General features: G+C 47.7%; 1 protein-coding gene across 1 annotated transcript in view; it reads left to right on the top strand.

Moving 5' to 3' along the window:
- Positions 1-19085, top strand: part of LOC144102644 (sodium-coupled monocarboxylate transporter 1-like) — a 91792-nt gene that overhangs the window by 37821 nt on the left and 34886 nt on the right. The window contains exons 7-12 of the mRNA XM_077635861.1: positions 2298-2455; positions 4718-4858; positions 5016-5145; positions 11787-11875; positions 16443-16552; positions 17612-17679. Of these exons, the coding sequence (XP_077491987.1) occupies positions 2298-2455; positions 4718-4858; positions 5016-5145; positions 11787-11875; positions 16443-16552; positions 17612-17679 (696 nt within the window). The remainder of the gene's footprint in view (positions 1-2297; positions 2456-4717; positions 4859-5015; positions 5146-11786; positions 11876-16442; positions 16553-17611; positions 17680-19085) is intronic.

Consider the following 19085-nt stretch of genomic DNA (forward strand, 5'->3'; position numbering starts at 1 on the left):
GATGGCGTTTGGAAGTTGGCCACACCAAAAAAAGTAGGCCCACCCTAGGAAATGCGTCAAGGTATGATAGTGGGTGGATTAATATGAATTAGTAGAGACTTGCTGGTGAATTAGGGCAAAATCATAGAAATTAGTGGGTGGATTAATGTGGATTAGTGGGTCGGGGTAGTACAATTCCATACGATAAACCAAATGAAAGTACTGCAACATTTATGTCCCCAGATTTCCGATTTTGGTGGTGCCGATGACGTCATGGCCTGTTTACCGGTCAAAGAACTTCGTTAACGAAAACGTTAGCATTGGCTTATCTAGGCTATGCCACGATATACGTAACGTGAGCTACGCTGAGCCGCTGAGCTGCAATTTCGGTCTCCTCCATGGCTATAGCACACTGGCAAACGCCCCGTTAAATGTATACCCCCACTGATACCTCTGCGCATGCGCACAAATTGAGAGGCGCTATCAAGCGGCTCCGACGCAGGATCAGACTTGGGTACTGCGCAACGGAGGCGCACAGCTGGACACGCGCCGGCGCCAGTGAGTCTTTCGCGGCTATGACGTCACTCTTCTAGAATGCGCAGGCCGGCGAGGCGCGCGCGGCGGCTCCGGCGAGCCAGCTGATCGCCGTGTGACGTTACTGCTCCTCGCGCATGCGCAGCACGGCTCTCCAGGAGCCACGCGAAACTTGTGAACCTCGGTCAGTGTAGCTCACGCTACAAAATACGCTGGTCTTCGCAAGACGGTAACCCTAAATGCTATGGCATTAAAACCAACTACTCAAAACACAGGTTGTCGGCCTTTGCCCTGCCTAGTCTGTGTCGAGTGTTCGAGGCTCAGTAGCCCAGCGCCCTAACCACTGAGCCACCGCGGCGGGTAGGGGTGGGGCCACTTCTCCATTTTAGTCTTCTGGGAAGAGATTCGCCCGATTTCTTGATGGTCCTGGCCGTTATGATGGTTGAAAGAAAACAGTTTTCAGCAGGGAAAGGGACAACGCCCTCTTCTCCCAAAATTAGCTCAGCGTTGACATCGCCGTTCCTGGGGCCTTTATTTCTGTAGCGGGAGCTACACTAGGCAACCAGTCGAGCATTTCGCGGTACATGGGAGAAGCCAAATGTGCGCATGCGCCGTTACCATGGCAACCAGAGAGGAGCAAAGTGTGGCATGCCGCGCGCCCGCTCCACCGTCCAAGCCGAGCGTGACGTCACGCGGATGAGCAGTTGTGCGCATGCGTCAATACCATGGTAACCAGAGAGGCCCCACTGCTGCGCCACGGTCTTCGTATAGCCGCCTCGACGCACGCCGCTCTATCACCTGAACCCCGCGTCGCATGCGCAGGATTGCGTATAAAAGGCGGAGATGTAGTGGGCGCCTGTATCACGTTTCACGTGCATGCAGAGAAGGAGGGTGAAGCCGCTGTTAAACGGCGGTATAGACAAGAGAAGATTAACTCTTCCGATCCTGAGGTTGTCGCTGGAAGTTGGCTTGAGCCAAATAATAACGCTGGAGTTTGTATGTACGTGAAGCAAGGTATCGCCGCTGTCAGACATCTCCCTTCGATCGCGGTGAATAATGGTAAAGCCTGCTGTGTTCGGCTTCTGGAAAGCGTCATTATCATCCAATGAGTCTACGTGGCACCGGGAGCATCTGTCAAGCAGACGATTGATGTGGCTGCCACGTGTATACCAGCCTACGGCATGGTTTTACAGTTGTGTGAGACTTTGAGTGATTTCATCAAGAAACAGGACTCTCTCAGTCAGTGTTTGAAAGAAAAGTTTGACTTTAATAAAGCTTCGAACTCTCATGCCCATACTACCTAATGGGGAACTACTACAGAGCTTGTATACTAGAGATTCTACCAAATCGAAATACAGTATCCACAAAATTGAGATCGCTGCATGCTACTTCAAAGGTCATCGGGCAGTCTTCGTCTCTGTCAAGCAAAATGATAAAAGATGTTATACCCAATGTCTCTCATTGCTAAACATGCAATGACCACAACAAGTTCAAGCAGGGAAACGCACCTCTCGCTACGCATATCCTGGCATAGCCGAGCTAAGCCACTGCCAATTTTTCTTCCTTCTTTGGAGCTGCCTTTGTTTCTTTTCTCTATTCCCGACAGAGGCCTCATAAGAGATGAACATTTACACCAGCTTTTGGAGACACTAATTTGATGGATTTTTTTTGCACTAGTATATGTGAGTTAATGCGCACTAATCGACACCATTCACGCGTACAATACCCAGGTGGCTTCAGTTTCTTTGGATGATCTCAACAAATAACCATTTCTCCTTTTCCAGGGCGGACTCCGTAGCGTCGTGTGGGCGGACTGCGTCCAAGCTCTAGTTATGCTGTCGATGCCGGCAATCATAATCGGCAAAATCATCTACGACTCCAGTAGTACCAGCCCACCACTGAGGCCTTTGAGTGACTTCAACGTCAAGGCGTACATTCTCCGGTAAGGCCTCCCGTTACGTGTGGGCATTGCTAATGCGAAAGCATTAGATGGCTTGGTTGACGCCGGAAGTGTGTGCAAAATGTGTCGCCGGAAGTTGCTCCCCTGTGAAGTCACTGGGGTACTCGTGCACCAAGGGCACTAAATGAAATGGCTTTAAGAACAGTTGTAGTCTGGCTAGTTGGAAATCGTCTGCAGAATACATGAGTAAAGTTGTGCTCAAAAACACAACACACAAAGGAAGGGCACACAGAACAGGAAGAGCGCAAACTATCAACTTATTTATTCATGGGCTGAGCCCGAAAATATAGAAAGTAGCCGCATGTGCGTATAAGGCACATTCACGACAGGTCAAGATACACGTGCGCACTCATCATGCCCTAAACGACAGAATTCAAAAACACTAGTTTGCTTTTGTACAGGCCCACTAACGCACCCCTGACACAGTCGTTATCGTTCTTTATAAAAAATGCGTCCAAAATTTCACATGGAATAGCACTGCTGCCGTTGCTAACAATCTTTATCTCCTGAAGGCGTAAAGACATTTCCACTTTCTTCAGTGCTCAGAAAAATGTATGCCGCCATCTTTATCTCCTAATGAACGTTCATGCTCCGCTGTGCGATCATTAATGCAGCACCCTGTCTGACCTATGTAGGCGTTTCCACAAGACAGCGGTATTGTGTAAACCAGACCTGTCGCGCGTTTTAATAAGGGCTTCACATGCTTTTTGTCACAGCCACTTTTTCTTCCTTTAAGCTTTGCCGTGCGAGAGCACAGCTGGTCTAGCCTCCTTGGTGCTGAGAACATCATGACTGCGTACCTGTTGGCCACTTCCTTCAGGTTTTGCGCATTCTTGTGCATGCAAGGTACCACTACAGGTTTCGTAGCATTGTTTTGAGCCCTTTCGCGCGCTATTACTTTCAACTTCTAAACCATGCAAGGTTTCACTTACCGCCGCGCCAAAAGGCTGACAACAATGCAACGAAACCTGTACTGGTACCTTGCATGCACAAGATAGCGTAAAACCTGAAGAAAGTGGCCAATAGGTGCGCAGTACCGTTGTTCTCAGCATCAGCAGATGTTCTCAGGCCAGCTGTGCTCTCGGCGGCAAAGCTTAAAGAAAGAAAAAGTGGTTGTGACAAAAGCATGTGAAGCCCTTAGTAAAATGCGCGACAGGAGTGGTTTACACAGTACCACTGTCTTGTGGAAAGACCTACATAGGTGATACAGAGCGCTGCATTAATGATCGCACAGGGGAGCATGAAGATTCATTAGGAGATAAAGATGGTGGCATAAATTTTTCTGAGCACTGAAGAAAATGCAAATGTCTTCACGCCTTCAGGAGATAGAGATCGTTAGCTACGGCAGCAGTGCCATTCCACGTGAAATTCTGGAAGCATTTTTTAGAAAGAACGATAATGATTGAGAGAGGGAGAGAAGGAATTTTAATGAGAGGAATGGAGGAGAGGTGCGTCAGTGGGCCTGTACAAAACATTTTTTTTAATTTTGTCGTTTAGGGCATGATGAGTGGGCCGTGTATCTTTGCCTGTCGTGAATATACCTTATACGCACATGGAACAACTTTCTATAATTAGGGGTTTTAGCACATGAACATATAAGTTGATTGTTTGCGCTCGTCCTCTTCTATGTATCCTGCCTTTGTGTGTGGCGTGTTTTTTAGCGTAATTTTTCTCATGGCTTCTACATAAAATGGCAGTTACTATCAACTTTTTGTTGATTCTATAAACATGTGACCGTAACTGAAAATAATCTTCGCGCGTGCATTGGTAAAAGTTCAGAGTATGATGCTTTTGTGATGCTTCCGGGTCACACTGAATATTACCTAAGTGCCTCTGATTCGTACTGCGGGGTAGGTATTCTTTTCCTTGTTCGCTTTAAGCGTTCTGGTGATTGCTACATAACATAAGGCGTTACATATCAAACAATGGAATGCAAAGAGGCGCTCGCTATGGGATAAATGATGGAATCCAGCAGTCACCGAAACCACATAAAAACGCTAGAAATATTGCACAGCTCTTCTCATTTACCTAATAAACTAACGCAGTAGGAATGTCCGAAAATAATTAATATGTGCTGTCGTCACATACAGATTGACCCGGCGAGTGCTTACTTATATGCAGAGACTATCTATAGTAGACTGTTCCTGACCGGCAAGGCCTACAATATTTTATGTGGTCGTTGCACATGCGTCGGTAGCCGCTTAACTCGTTCACTTCAGAGCTACACTTTTCCTGTGCCCACAGAAATGACTTTGACCCTACAACCGACGAGAATGTCTGGAGCAGCCTGGTGGGAGGGCTGTCTTATATCGTGGTACGCACCGGATTTGACCAGATGGCAGTGCAGAGGTTCATTGCCGCAAGGACACTGCAAGAAGCGAAAAGGCATGTCTCTTACGTTTCTGTCTGTGTTGTCCCCTCCAGACTGGCACGGCTGATCAGCTTAAGCTGTTCCCGGGCTCGTGCAGCAAGAAGCGCGGTCCACCAGGTGGTTCCATTAGGAAGAAACTGAAAATACTTTTTCTCGTGCGCTTCTTTGCAGGATAGCGGCCGCAGGCGCTGTGTTCGTTGTGTCCTTCTTCGTGTTTGGAGAAGTTGCAGCTCTGTTTCTCATATACTGGTACAGAGACTGCGACCCTGTCCTGTCGGGTGCCATCGAGAGCTACGACCAGGTGATTATCGACGGTTACTTGTGGTGAAATCTTCAGCGCGGCCATGCGTGACTAGAAGCTGAATAACAAAGTGTGGGGCTGTCATCCCAAATTTTATTTCTCACAATATCGCAGCCAAAGGAACAAGCATGAGCATTATAAACTTGTAATCACAAGTTGTCAGAAACAGTCTGGGTTAACAAAATTTTGTCAAACTGCTTTTGTGATCACGAACCCACGTAAAGGCGCAAGTAATCACCATCATGGTTATTAACCTATTTACTTCCACTGCAGCACTTAGGGTTGCTGCCTTATCCTCCCAATTAACCATGCTCCAGCCACCTTATTCCGGCAAACTTCCTAATCTCATCCGTCCACCTGGCTTTCCCACCCTCTGCTACGCTTCCACTGCGTTTTCCTTAAAGAACGTTCTCTTGTCTTTACGTGTCCACGTCCATTCAATCTTCTTGATTTCGACCAAAATGCCATTGACGAGCGTTTCTTCTATGACCGACTCGGCGTTATTCCTGTCTCTTAGCATCGCACTTAACGTTTTCGTTTCCATAGCTTCTGAGTTGTAATCCATTTAATTCCCATAATTTCCAACCTTTTTTTAGCCTCTACATTTCTGTCCCATATGTGCGCACCGTTAATATATATATATATATATATATATATATATATATATATATATATATATATATATATGGCCGTTAACATTATATATATATATATATGTGTGTGTGTGTGTGCGTGTGCGTGCGTGCGTGTGCGTGCGTGTGTGTGTGTGTGTGTGTGTGTGTGTGTGTGTGTGTGTGTGTGTGTGTGTGTGTGTGTGTGTGTGTGTGTGTGTGCGTGTGCGTGTGTGTGTGTGTGTGTGTGTGTGTGTGTGTGTGTGTGTGTGTGTGTGTGTGTGTGTGTGTGTGTGTGTGTGTGTGTAACATGTTGCTTAAAGAAAATTACTTATCAAGCTCCAGAAAAAACAACCATGCCGCTGGTGGGATCTGAACCCATCACCTCCGAATATCGCGTCCGATGCTCTACCAACTGAACTACGGCGGCGGTGTTCAATCTGGTGCTTTCGTGGGTATTTATGTTTTACGTGTAAGCGAACCTTGAGAGTGTTCACCAGCGCCACCCTCATCCAGTTCGTAGAGCACCGGACGCGATATTCGGAGGGCGTGGGTTCAGATTCCACCGGCGGTATGGTTGTTTTTTCTACTGCTTGATAAGTAATTTTCTGTAAGCGACAGATTAATCGGAGTATTATTCTCAATTGATTGGCACTACAAGTTAAAAAAATAAATAGAAACATTCCCCTATGCAATTTGGTTTCGGTGACTCGGCTTCCTTCATATGTTTGTCAAACGGGCCCCTCATTTCATTTGCCTTGTCTGCTAATAGCTTAACGAGGGTCTCGGTTCTGTCAGTCTTGATGCCAAAGGTAGCATAAGGGGGCTCTCGCATAGTTCCCCCATCGCCGTTAGATGACGTTCCACGTCACACTCGCGGTATTACAGGACATGCTACGTCCGCCGCTATGGACGAGGGTGGCGCTGGTGAACACTCAAGGTTCGCTTACACGCAAAACATAAATACCAACGAAAGCAGCAGATTGGACAGCCGTCGCCGTAGACCAGTTGGTAAAGCACCGATATTCGGAGGTCGTGGGTTCGGATCCCACCGGCGGCATGGTTGTTTTTTCAGCTGCTTGATAAGTAATTTTCTTTAAGCGAAAGATTAATCAGAGTATTCTCCCATTGACTGGCACTACAAATTAAAAAATAAATAAATAGAAACATTCCCCTATGCACCTTGGTTTCGGTGACTGTTGGCTTCCTTCATATGTTTGTCAAACGAGCCCCTCATTTCATTTGCCTTGTCTGCTTTATATATATATATATATATATATATATATATATATATATATATATATAGAGAGAGAGAGAGAGAGAGAGAGAGAGAGCGAAGTATACGCTTCGTTAAAGGAAACATTTGTATTTTACTCGACGTTTCGATCGGAGGACCGATTTTTTTCAATAATGATCATACAGTGCATGGACGCGTCTTCATATAGCACGGGACTTGGCACAAAGAGGGCTTAGAAAAGAAGAGAAATAAAAAAAACGAAAGAAAGAAGGGGGAGCGGTACACAGCAGAGACACCTATGCCATGATAGGGAAGAAAAGCGCCGCGTCGCGTACGCATGAACTCACTGCACACACACACTCGCACGCACACACGCACGCGCGAGAGAGAGGCGAAAGAGGGAGGCCGGGCTGTGAGGGCATGCGGCTACTTCGAGAAGAAAAAAAGAGGGAGGGAGAAAAACCAAGAAAGAAAAAGCGCGTTGGGGGCTCAACAAAAGAAGGGAAGTGTCCGCCAATTGTTCGCGTCTGTACCACTCTGGCCGCGTATAGTCCCAACTCGATAGACACATCGTATACGCGTACCGGCGGAGCGCCTACGCACTCGGGCGTACGCTGCATTCTGTCTGCGCATGCGCAAAGCACGACGCGCGCGCTGGCGCGAGCAGGGGCAGATATCTGTCCATGTCAGATATTATATCCGCGCCTGAGCGCGGATATATTAATACCCAAGAAATACAAAAAAAGCACGTGACATGTCCGCTCGCGCCGCGATTGCATTGCTCTCAAACGTTCCGTGTAGGAACGAACAGATCATTTAGCCCGGTGTGCTGCCGCTTAAAAAGTGACAGGGCTGCGACTCAGCAGCTGGCTGTGCGATATAGGCCAGCGGTATGCTTCCCTTCTGGCGCTTGATAGCGACAAGCAGGCACAGTCCTTATCGCTTGCGCTCGCCTAAATTGCACAGCCTGCCTAAATTGCACAGCCAGCCTGATAGCCCTGCAATCGCGGAGCGGAAGCGGACATGTCACGTGGTATTTCTTGTATTTCGCGGGCATCTGCAGTGAGCGAAAGAAAGCCGATACGTAAAAGATGGAAAGTTAGACTCTGTACACTGGTACCTTTCGCAGAGCGTATTCTACAACTTTCTCACTGGACTTTTTCGCCTATCTTTGTTCCTTGCGAAGTTTTTTAATTAATCTGTACAAATTATGCAATTAAGCGGAATACAAAAATAGTTTGAATTGCTCCATACAATAGCCAGCAACATGCATTTGGTCGCGTCGTCTTAGATTTTCTGGGCATATTTTTAAACCTTGGCTAAATTTAGCTGGGACACTCTGTATACATTCTCGCACGATGTGCACTTTCCATCGTCGTCTTCATAAAATAATACTACTACCGTCTAATGTCGTCGCCAGAAGTGCTGACGCCCCATCAAAGCAAAACAGTGAGCCTACAGAGGATGAGAAGCACCAGGCTATCGCCCCAGCCGATTACGCCTCGTGTTAAGACTGCGACACACTCTTGCGCCGTGCATTGGACACCGTCGTCTGCTTCAACTAATACTACTATCGAACTAACATCGTCCCCAGATGTTCGGATGACCCAGCAAAGGAAGCGATGAGCCTACAGGCCCAGAGACACCGACAGAGCTGCTCTCAAATTTCGCGTTAGGGAGAATCGTATTCTCCTTGCAATTTTTAGACGACACACTTCAGATCTCGCAGAACCAGCTTGTCAAATCGGTGTTTAGTAAGCCAACGAACGACAATAGTTTTGAAAGTATATACTGAAAACATTGCAAGAAAGGAATGCCATACTTCCAGGCTCTAAGATTTGAACTCATCTGCTCCCGTGAAGAAGGCTTAATCGCTCCTAACTGCGAAGCACTCCGCAAGTAACTGGTCCGACAGCGCTACCCGATTATCGACGACGCCTTGAAAAAACCGCCCGCCATCCTAAGTCACACCTTGCCTACGCAGTCGAGTTTCCGAGCAAATCTGATATTACTTGAAAGTTAATTATTTTGATTTAACCTAACCGAGCCGAGTGTATATGCTGGAAACTTTTTAATTGGGTTCCTGCAGATTAGACGATTTTTTTCTTGTCGTCAATGAGTAGGGGCGGACTTTTCTCTAATTTGCTTGAGTGGTCTTCTAGCTTACCCAGGATTATAGCATTGAAGGGCAATCAACTTCATGCGAAGGTTCGCTCTTCTGCGAAAGGTGTTTTGTAGCGAGAGCTACACTACGCTAGCACTTCGAGCCTTCAGCGTGGCACCTCTTGAGCTCCGTGGCGGCGCCGTGGCTGGTCACGTGGTTGGTCACGTGCTGCTGCCGGCGGCGCGGCGCGCTGGTGAAACGGAGGGGGGGTGGATAGGGGAGAGAGTGAATCCACGTCCAGGGACGAAGATGAAGAAGGTACGCCAAGCGAAACGGAGCGGCGAGAGCTAAACCACAGCCAATATTTTCGGCCTAACGACTATTCAGCACCGGATTCATTTCAACGTCGCCCGAAAGCAAGCATCGTGACACACAAAAGCACTAGTAAGCATTCACCATTAGGACTTGTGGGCATGGGAGGACAAGAAGAAACATCCTCACAAGGTTTAGAAAGCCCATAATTCACCTGAAAAAGATGGAAGATTGAGCGCTTTCCAGCGGCGTCACTGCTTCACTGCCAAGTCTATTTTAAGGCTTTGACCTCGAACTTGTTCCTGTATCACGGTAGCACAAAGCCAGCAACTCTTTTCAACGCCTGGAATGATGAAACATGCTTCAAGGTGACTCCGTTACACTGAAAAGTGATTGATGCGGTTGCATCGAGTTAAACACATTTAATCCAGCTTGAAATCTCACTGCAAACTTACTGCTCGACAATGTTTTTATTGTATCTCATATCTCAATTTGTATCTCACATTTTGCAAGAAACATCTGTCATCGAAGCCACATGTAGCAGCTGTTCACGAAGCGTGATTCACTTAGTTGTCCAGAATTAATGGTTTATGGTTTACGGGGGTTTGACATCCCCAAGCGACTCAGGCTATGAGGGAGGCCTTCTTGAAGGGCTCCAGAAATTTTGACCACTTGGGGTTCTTTAACGTGCACTGATATCGAACAGTACACGGGCATGTAGAATTTACGGTTTATGAGGGTTTAGTGTCCCAAAGCGTCTCGGAGCTTCGAACACCCGCCCGATAGCCTCCCTCGCAGGTGATCTAGTCGAGCTCCCATGTGGTTGTGTACTCCATTTCATTCATAGCAAGCAATACAGCGAAGTCTTCAGAAGTAGTGGTCCCGCAAAACCGTGTTACTCCGCCAAATATATCATTCATTCCTCTGGAAGCCTGTGTGATTGTACGGACGAAAAAAAAAAGAGCGGTGTAAAACAAAAAGCCAGCATTAGGAATCACAGTCTAAACTGTGAGGCGGCAGGGTCCGGGTTCTCTGGCTGTAAGTTTCCCGCAGTGTGTGGTACTTTTTGGGCGCTGATGGAGCCAGGACTATCCTCACTGCCAGCCGCGTGTCATACCGGCACATGTCATTCTTATTTCTCGAAGTCTCGATGAGTCTCAGGACAAATACGTGGACAGAGGTGAAACGAAGTTCCCAGTTGCGGTATATGATATTTGTCGAAACGAAATATGCCCGTGTTATTTATTTATTTGTCAATACTATGAGCATTTGACAGGCCCATACAGGGAGTGGGCTACAAACGTATTCGCAATGTGCATCACTTTGTACGACATATTAGCACATCAGCGCACTACTGTAGCAGAGCATCATTCCGCTCAAGCTGCAAAAAAAAAAAACTTCCGCGTTATGGCACTAAATGGAACAAACATTCTACCTTAGCGATAAAGCTAGACACAGAACCGCCGTCAACAACATCCCGTGGCAAAGAAATCCAAATATCTACCCACGACGGAAAAATGAAAACTTAAAAATATTGTGCCGTGCGACGTATGCTCTGATGTGCTTATCGTGATTGCTTGGTTGTAGGTGAGCTACTTTTCAGATATAGTTTTGGCTTGCGCGAAACGGTGCGCTACCTTAGGCGGCGTTGACTGCAACGTATGAACCCGAGTATAGATATATAGTGTCCTGGTTTCTCTCTTCGGGCGTGACAATTCTTGTGCGTCTAGTTCTCTCGTCGCGTGTATAAAATGTATGTAAACATGCTTGTGCCAAGGCTGTCGTTCCCATAACTTTATATCCGCCAGAGAGACATCACCGAACCTAGAACGCGTGACACAGTCTTAACGAAAATGAAATCAGAACCAATGCTTGTGCCGAGACCGAAATTACCGGCGACGATTCTAAGAAAACATTGCCGTATGCGTTACGTCATCTACGGGTGCTCACAAGTGACGTAACGAAACAAGCGCGTCAAGGTTTCTTTAGTGAGAACCTTCCTTGGATTTTTCCTTCATCAGCGAACATAGAAATCGTAGGACAACACACGTGGATTCCAGCAGCGACGTAATGTAGGTCTATAGCATAGATTAGGCCGCTAATTTTAATCTTCTTTTTGGTCACCGGCTGTAGAGTGTACTGCAGCGAAAACTTATTTGAAGGAAACGAAACGAACTGGCGATGGCATCTGAAGAGCTTTGAAAGCAGCTCTGTCTAGTCTGATCTGCAGAAGCATCGACAGAAGATATTGTGCGCTGTTAAAAGGCTTTGGTTGAAACGTGGGAGAAAACAGAAGACCAAAGATATTGGATTTTATCTTTTTAATTCACATGCTCTAGTGGGCACGCGAGCACCAACATAATGCATTTTCTTCCAGATTGTTCCGTACTTCATGAAAGAAAGACTTGCCGACGTTACAATGATGAGGGGCTTGTTCCTGGCTGGCCTCCTCAGCGCGTCTACAAGGTGAGACGTAACAATCCGCACGGCCCTCTTGCATTATGATCTTGCACGGACCTCTTGCACTATAATCTTGCACAGCCCTCTTGCATTATAATATTCCACGGCCCTCTCGCACTATAATCTTGCACGGCCCTCTTGCACTATCAGTGTGCCATGGTCGTAATGTTTTGTCAGGACACGAGGCAAACATTACGCAAGCGTTCCAATGTTTTACATCTTTCTCATCCGTGTCCGCCCATGTGCTGAGCGTGAAGGTGAAGCGCCTTCACCCGGAATCCCGCGCGAGGCCTTTAGCGGAAAAGTGTTCAAGGCGTATAGCTTAAAGGGACACTGAGGAGAACCCTATCAAATTTTTTCGTTAGCAAAATCTGATAGTTCGGCATTTCATGGCTTTGTTGCCGCTTGTCCCGCAGCGAAAGATGCATTTATGTCAAGGAAATTTGGATTCGAAGTTGAAAAAGTTTTTCCCGCCGCTGCGATTCAAACTCGAGAACTCTTATGACGACACGGAGAACTCTTATGACGTCACAGGACGGATTGACGTGAAACGTGACGTAAACGGAGACTCCGTGATTTCTGGCGGCTAGCGGTGCGGTCTAGCAGCTGCCGACATGAAAGCTACCGCCGCCGTACGTTGAAGGCATCTATCGGGGGTCGCTACCGTCGCTCTGTTTGCGTTTGCACCGGCGTCTTGCCAGCGTTGCGATGGATCCCGTTCCCGAACCCGAGGACGTAGTTGTCGCAAAATCTCCGGCCTGCATATCAGCCACCTCAGCCCCACAGAGCGTGCGATGCTTTTGAGGGAGCACGGTTAGGTTAGGCGCCGGCGGGTCGTTTCCCCCTTCCTCAGTGAGCAGCCGTTGCAAACTAAATATCATAATCCCAATGCGGGGAGTCGCGAGGCGCCAGGACAAGGTCGGCGCGTTGCGCCCATCGGAGGCTGGCCAGGTCTTTGGGGCCAACGGATTGGGATTCCTTGAACGGCGCGGTTGCACGGGGCAGCAGGCGGCGTCGAGGTCTCCCACGGTTGCAAGAAACAAGTTATTTGTTTATTTTATTGCCACCAAAAATACGGATAGGTGCTCAAGGGCGGTCGCGTTTAAAGTGGGCGCCTTGAAACTAAAGCCGACGCACGACGCTTCAAGGGCTTCCGCAAGATCCAACGGGTCCACTGGATCGGGCTCTCGTCCACTTGCATGTACCTTCTGATGTGTACTGTGAATGGATCAAATTAGCCGAGAGCTCGAAAAGAACAGCTCCGCCCAACTGCCGAAGTTATTGAATTACGTCACAACGCGCACCTCGCCGCGGAGCCGAATCAGTCCGGCCGGGCCGGCGGTGGCTGGCGCACTCGGCGAGAAATAGAGACATGCCCCAAGTCTCCCCGCCAGTGCGGTCAGAGTGCGCCGAAGCCGCCGAACGCGTCGGCTGTTAAGCGCAGTATAGAGGGTCTCGCTTTGGCCGACGTGACGTTGCCGTGCAGCGCGCGCGCGCGCGTGTTACCCCGGAGCATAAACGCGCCTTAACAGAGCCTGCGCTTACCCGCTAACCAATGTATTCGGTGGCGGCATCTATGGGAGCCACTGAAACCCCCCGCCCATTCACTAAATAAAAGAAAAGAAGTCTGGTGCCGAGGTTTGGAATCGAACCAGGGCCTTCGTCCTTTGTGGCGGAAACGCTGCCGCTCCGCCACGACGGCTCAAGTTACAGCCGTCAATAAAGGCGCATCTAGTGAGTGCACTCTTCTGATGCAGAAATCTCCGCGCTTTCGCTAGGTATATCCTGGCCTAACAGAGCTAGGCCACCAGCAATTTTTCTGAACTGTCTTGTACCTTGTCTCTCGTCCCTAATAAACGATTTCCGTTAGTTTGAAGTTGACCGGCACAGCCGGGAATGTTTCGCCGGGCGAGCGTGCGAATACACAGGTGCTGCCTTGTACGATTGCTGACCACCGTGCCATCATAGTTTTTCACCGACCGTGGCGATCATCTGACAAGCCTTAACAGGCTCCTTCAATGGTTCACTAGCACTTGAAGCGGCACTTGGAGTTCCTCTGCTGTTGGGTGCTTGTAAATCGAGGCGCGTCAAAAACAAAATCACGGGGCACGCAAAGCTCATAGACGCGAAGCGCCTTAACAAATCGAAACTCTCCTGGCCGCCTGTGGTGCCGCCAAGCATCGGTTTTCTTTGCTTCCAACATTCAGGTTGTCTTTTGTCTGCCTTCCTTATGTGTTAAAAGTGCGCTATCGGTTCAAAACAAAGCTTACTTCAATATTGAACCGCGCAATCTTCCTTTGTCAGCCTCAGAGATTCGCGCCCCATGTAGGAAGGATAATTCCTCCAAGGTGGCGTCTCTTGTCCTACGACGTCACCACGCTTGTACTTGCGAGTTTGGCCTGTGGCGGCCATACCTGTATTTTGGTTCTTGCTATTTTCTACCTTACAAAAGCTTTGTTATCAGTAAGAGCGGCGCTTTTGTGATCAGGAGCTGGTATTCTATCGATACAAGCCAACTTCAATTTCTCCTCAGTGTCCCTTTAATTACACCAAACATTTCTGCTGCGATGCCGCTTGAACCACGCAGCCCTGCTTTCCGGTAAAGCTCTGCAAAACTGCTTGCCAAGAGGGCGCTGCGTTTTACAGCGTTAGTTGTTATTTACTCTTTGATCAAGAAATCTGATGAGGGCCACGGAGCAAGACTATACAGGAGGAAAAACTCCCGTCTGCGCGAGCGAGCGCAGGCGACCAGATACGGGGGCGCATGCAGTGGCGGCGCCTCGTAGGCAGCAGGGAAAAAATAAAAAAAGCAGCGCCCGGGCAGGCGGCGCGCGCTCAAAGCAGACGACAAGCAGACAAAACGGGTGTTTTCTTCAGCGGGCACGCCGGACGTTTTATACCAGTAGTTTCTTTCCACGCCGCCAGACGCCGCCAGCAGGATAGTGGCGCCGTGGGCTTGTGACCTTTTCTGGTCGCCGCAGACGGCGGAGTTTCCACTCCTTATAGTCTTCCTCCGTGATGAGGGCGGCGTCCGCACAGCCAGCTACCGGGCACCCACGGGGCGGTTGGTGCCCCTGCGGGCCTTCACTCACTAGCTCGACACAGGGTTGGCCCACCAGCCACCAGCACCTCTCGAATACGACGCTAATGCTCTTAGGCCTCCGTTCTCAGATTTTTCAATGAAATCGGCCCAGATTTCCGTCTGTGACACTTGCGTGTGCTGTGGTGTGCGCGTCTACACGGGGTACAGTGCGGACCACACATGTGCATACGCTTTTGTACCGGGACATGTCACTGTGTGCTTTCAGCTTTTTCAGGAACAGTGCGTGATGTGAGTGCACCTCCGTTTGTACCGATATGTGAGAGTGCGCAGAGCCCTTATCTGTAGCTGTGCGCGGTGTGTGTGTGTGCACGGCGTGTATGCGTGCAAGACATATGCTGCATGAGGAGGACAAGCGCTCCATGTGCTACATATTGTATGCTCCATGCTTCGGGGCAAATTTGGCTTATGAAATAATTGTAATGCTTGCTCTTAGTAACGGAGACATATTCTCACCTATAAGCATAGTAACTGGTAACAATTAGCAATAGAAGCATACTACATTTGGCACCGGAAGTCGCGAGGTTAGGAAATAGAGCAGATTCAAAAATGAGCTAAAATATTTGTGACTGCAAAAACTTCTAATGTTTCGAAGAGGGCATGTGCTTCTCCAGCCAACCGTAAGCATTCGATATTTATTCCGATGAAAATCTACCTCATGGCATGGGCAGCATATCTTGCCCCTAATATAGAGTGCTCAACAAGGACGGCTTACTCCATTTTCACTCCCTTTTAAGGCATTTCGCTTCAGAGTTCATGAGCTTCGTTATGTGAGATCTAGTTCAGACACCTCAAAGCAATGTAATGAGCGTGGGCCTCGTGTAGACGGCCTTGTACGTGCAAAAAGAAGCGCAGGAAACTACAAAGATTTTGACGATCGTGCGATGCATGATGATCGTGACGATATGCCTGAAGGCTGTCCTTACTGAAACATTACCAATGCTTTACACTGACAATACAAATCCTTGACGTATGCTTACTTGCGCTCTTAACATGGAAATAATGTAAATTCAAGAAATAGATCTGCCGAAACTTTTAATCACTAGAAACATTCCGCCGTTTATCGCCACTAAAAGGGTTATTCATGTATTTTCCGCATTGCTCAAATCATACTGTTTGCCTTTTATCAAACGCCGAATGTATGTACACTTTTCACAGATTTCGTAAGAGATAAGTATTAACACGCGCAACCAAAAGTCTACAGGTAGCATTACCGACAAAAGCCTGTCATGAGAGAATTGGAAAATAAACTGCTTTAAAATTACCACTAGTGGGGTTTGCAAATTTTTCGTTGCCAAATTTTCAGCTCCAAAGATTTCTTGGTTGCATTCTACTGTACGCAATAAAGTCGGCAATAAAAGCTCACGCTTTAAAGTCCATTGTTCACGCATCACGTTTGCAACGAACGTAGCTTTGCTCATAATGACCAGGATACCAGAGCGGATGTAACACGGCGTCCTTTCTACTCTGCAGCACTGTCTCTTCGATCGTCAACTCTCATGCGGCCATCTTTTACGTCGACATAGTGTCACCGTACGTCACAATGACCGAACGCACAACCGTCACCGCCACGCGCCTCTTAGGTAAAGAGTGTGCTTATTCAATATCGTGTCGTTCCTTTATTTGCTTATTTGGTAAAAAAGGGAGACGTGCTGTTTAACAAGCACAAAACGCGACTTTGTGGCTGAGCTCCTGAAAGAAAGTGGCTCACTTCAGATCTTTCACAGCAATGGTATTGTCTGAACAGTAATCGAAGATACAGCCTTCCACAGCACTTGCGCACACAGCTGGAGGTCACATTTCGTGGCCGCTCTTTCTTCCATTTTTCCCCTATGTTCCCTTCCCCACGAATAAGGTAGCCTACTGGGCATCGCCTGGTTAACCTCCCTGCCTTTCGGTTCTTCTGTTTCTCTCTCACTGTTGCCAATTTTAAGATAGTGCAGGATGTCCTTCAGAATCAGGTTTATTGTAGATCGATAGTAGAAAATATTGGCAAATAACGACCTTGACTGGTATACATGAGCTGGCTAATTTTAAGACATTTGATGAGTAAGGTGCGATCCCGAACATCGAAAGGCAGACATGTCCAACATTCTCAACAAGAAATTTTGAAAATGAAAAAAATTGTAATATACTCTTGTAGTAATATTGAAGGTAAAGGTCCGTTCTTCGGATATGTAACAAAATCTTTCTTCGAAAGTGTCTCCATCGTTCGGATCGAACAGTTAAGTCTGCCATAAAAAGACAAAGAAACGCTTTTGACGATGGCAAAAACGTTAATAGCAAAGAAATACAAACTGCGGTGCTGTGATCTGCGGATATATTGATTGTTAGAGTGAAATCTTGCATTATATGAAAAATTGCGTCCATAAACGTTTTCTCGCTAAAAATGTATTTTTCAGACTACTTTGGTATGGTAGTCATCAGTTAAATGAAGGGACATTTGCAGAATAACAAAACTAAAGTTTAGTTGAGTTGTAGGCTAGCTATTGCTGGGAACTTCCGGTAACGTTACCTACGTTCATTTCCTCAAGTACGGTGTTCACTGAACAATTTTACATTTTAACTGTGAGGTGGGAACTAATCATCCAAAACGCTTCTGCAAGCGATGGAGAGGGTTAATGCGCAAACATTATTTTCAGCCTTAGCGAGCGGCGTCATAATGACTCTCTTTGCCGTCGTGGTACCATATATGGGAACGGCTACCAGGGTACGTATTAACTATTCACTTATTCTCGCGTCTTATCTTCTTTGCCTAAAAGTTATATTCAACCCCTGTTCTGAGTGTGTGACAGAAGGGCACGCCGCCACCTCGCCATGATGTAAAACACGTGTAGGCGTCAAGCATAGAAATGTACAGCAAAACATCTAGAACTACAGATGTGGTATAAGATCTACCTCTGTCCTGTGGAAACCTCACTGCGTCTGCACGACAGTCATACACGCAAGCAAAAAGTGTTTACTTCACAAGCGATTTCGAGCCCCACCTTTCAAAGCATCTAGGCTAATCTGTTAAGCCTGCTCAAGAATCCAAACCAGTGGTCCTTAGGACTCTCCAGACCGCTGCGCTAAAATCTCTGTAATCCGTTGCAAAACCTACTTTGTACCAGGAAAAGGTTATAGCCAGCCTCGGCCACTCACAAAATTTAGCTGAAATTCACCTATTACAGTCCTCCTCAATTCTCTTACTCTTTAAGACTTCCCACAATATGAACACTTTCCGGAGCCTAATTTAGCCACGTTTTGTTTTTATAAACCCGCTACTGAATTAAACGCTTAATGATCAGTCGTTCAGGAACATCTTTAGTGTATTTGATTAGAGATACCCTGACATCCTTTGACTGATATGAAATACTTCAAAGATATGACGTCGTACATGTATCAGTGCTATCAGGAGACACTTTAAAATGACGGCGCATTGTAGAGGGACAGAGACTTAGTCCCCAACAAATTAACGGAGCGCGACGCGGACGAAGCGAACAGGCCGGGAACCATGAATCAGAGGAAGAGGAAGGAGAAGAAGGAGAATGGCAGTCAACAGCGTGGCACCCATGAGACATGATTGATGACGGCGCGAACAGAGTCAGTAGAAGTGGGGCTTGAGATTTCGTGGTGGCGGGGTGAAAGAGAAACGTGCGCGATGTAGGTGGGTTTCACGCGGTCGATGGCAAGAATTTCTTCTCGTCCATCAACAGACAGCTTCAGATATTTCTCACCCCGCTGCAGGACGGGATAAGGGACATCGTAGGGAGGGGTGAGGAAAGGCTTGATGACGTCTCGACGCACAAAGACATGGGTGGACGTGGCGAGGTCATTGCTCACGAAGACTTGGTGAGTCGATGGACTTGTGGGGATGGGTTGCAGGCGCCTGGAGAGCAGGCGTAGTTTTTCCACGTAGGCAGGTGGCGAGATGTCCTCGGTGCGGGCCGAAACGAAGAACTCGCCTGGCAAACGGACGGTAGTCCCGTAGACCATTTCGGCCGCCGTGCACCGCAGATCTTCTTTAAAGGCTGATCGAAGGCCGAGGAGCATCAATGGAGCGGAATCGGGCCAAGAGGTGCGAGCTTCGCGTGCAGCAAAGCCAGCCTTCAGCTGTCGGTGCAAGCGTTCAACCAT

The sequence above is a fragment of the Amblyomma americanum genome, chromosome 8, assembly GCF_052857255.1.
Source record: "Amblyomma americanum isolate KBUSLIRL-KWMA chromosome 8, ASM5285725v1, whole genome shotgun sequence".
Taxonomy (NCBI): domain Eukaryota; kingdom Metazoa; phylum Arthropoda; class Arachnida; order Ixodida; family Ixodidae; genus Amblyomma; species Amblyomma americanum.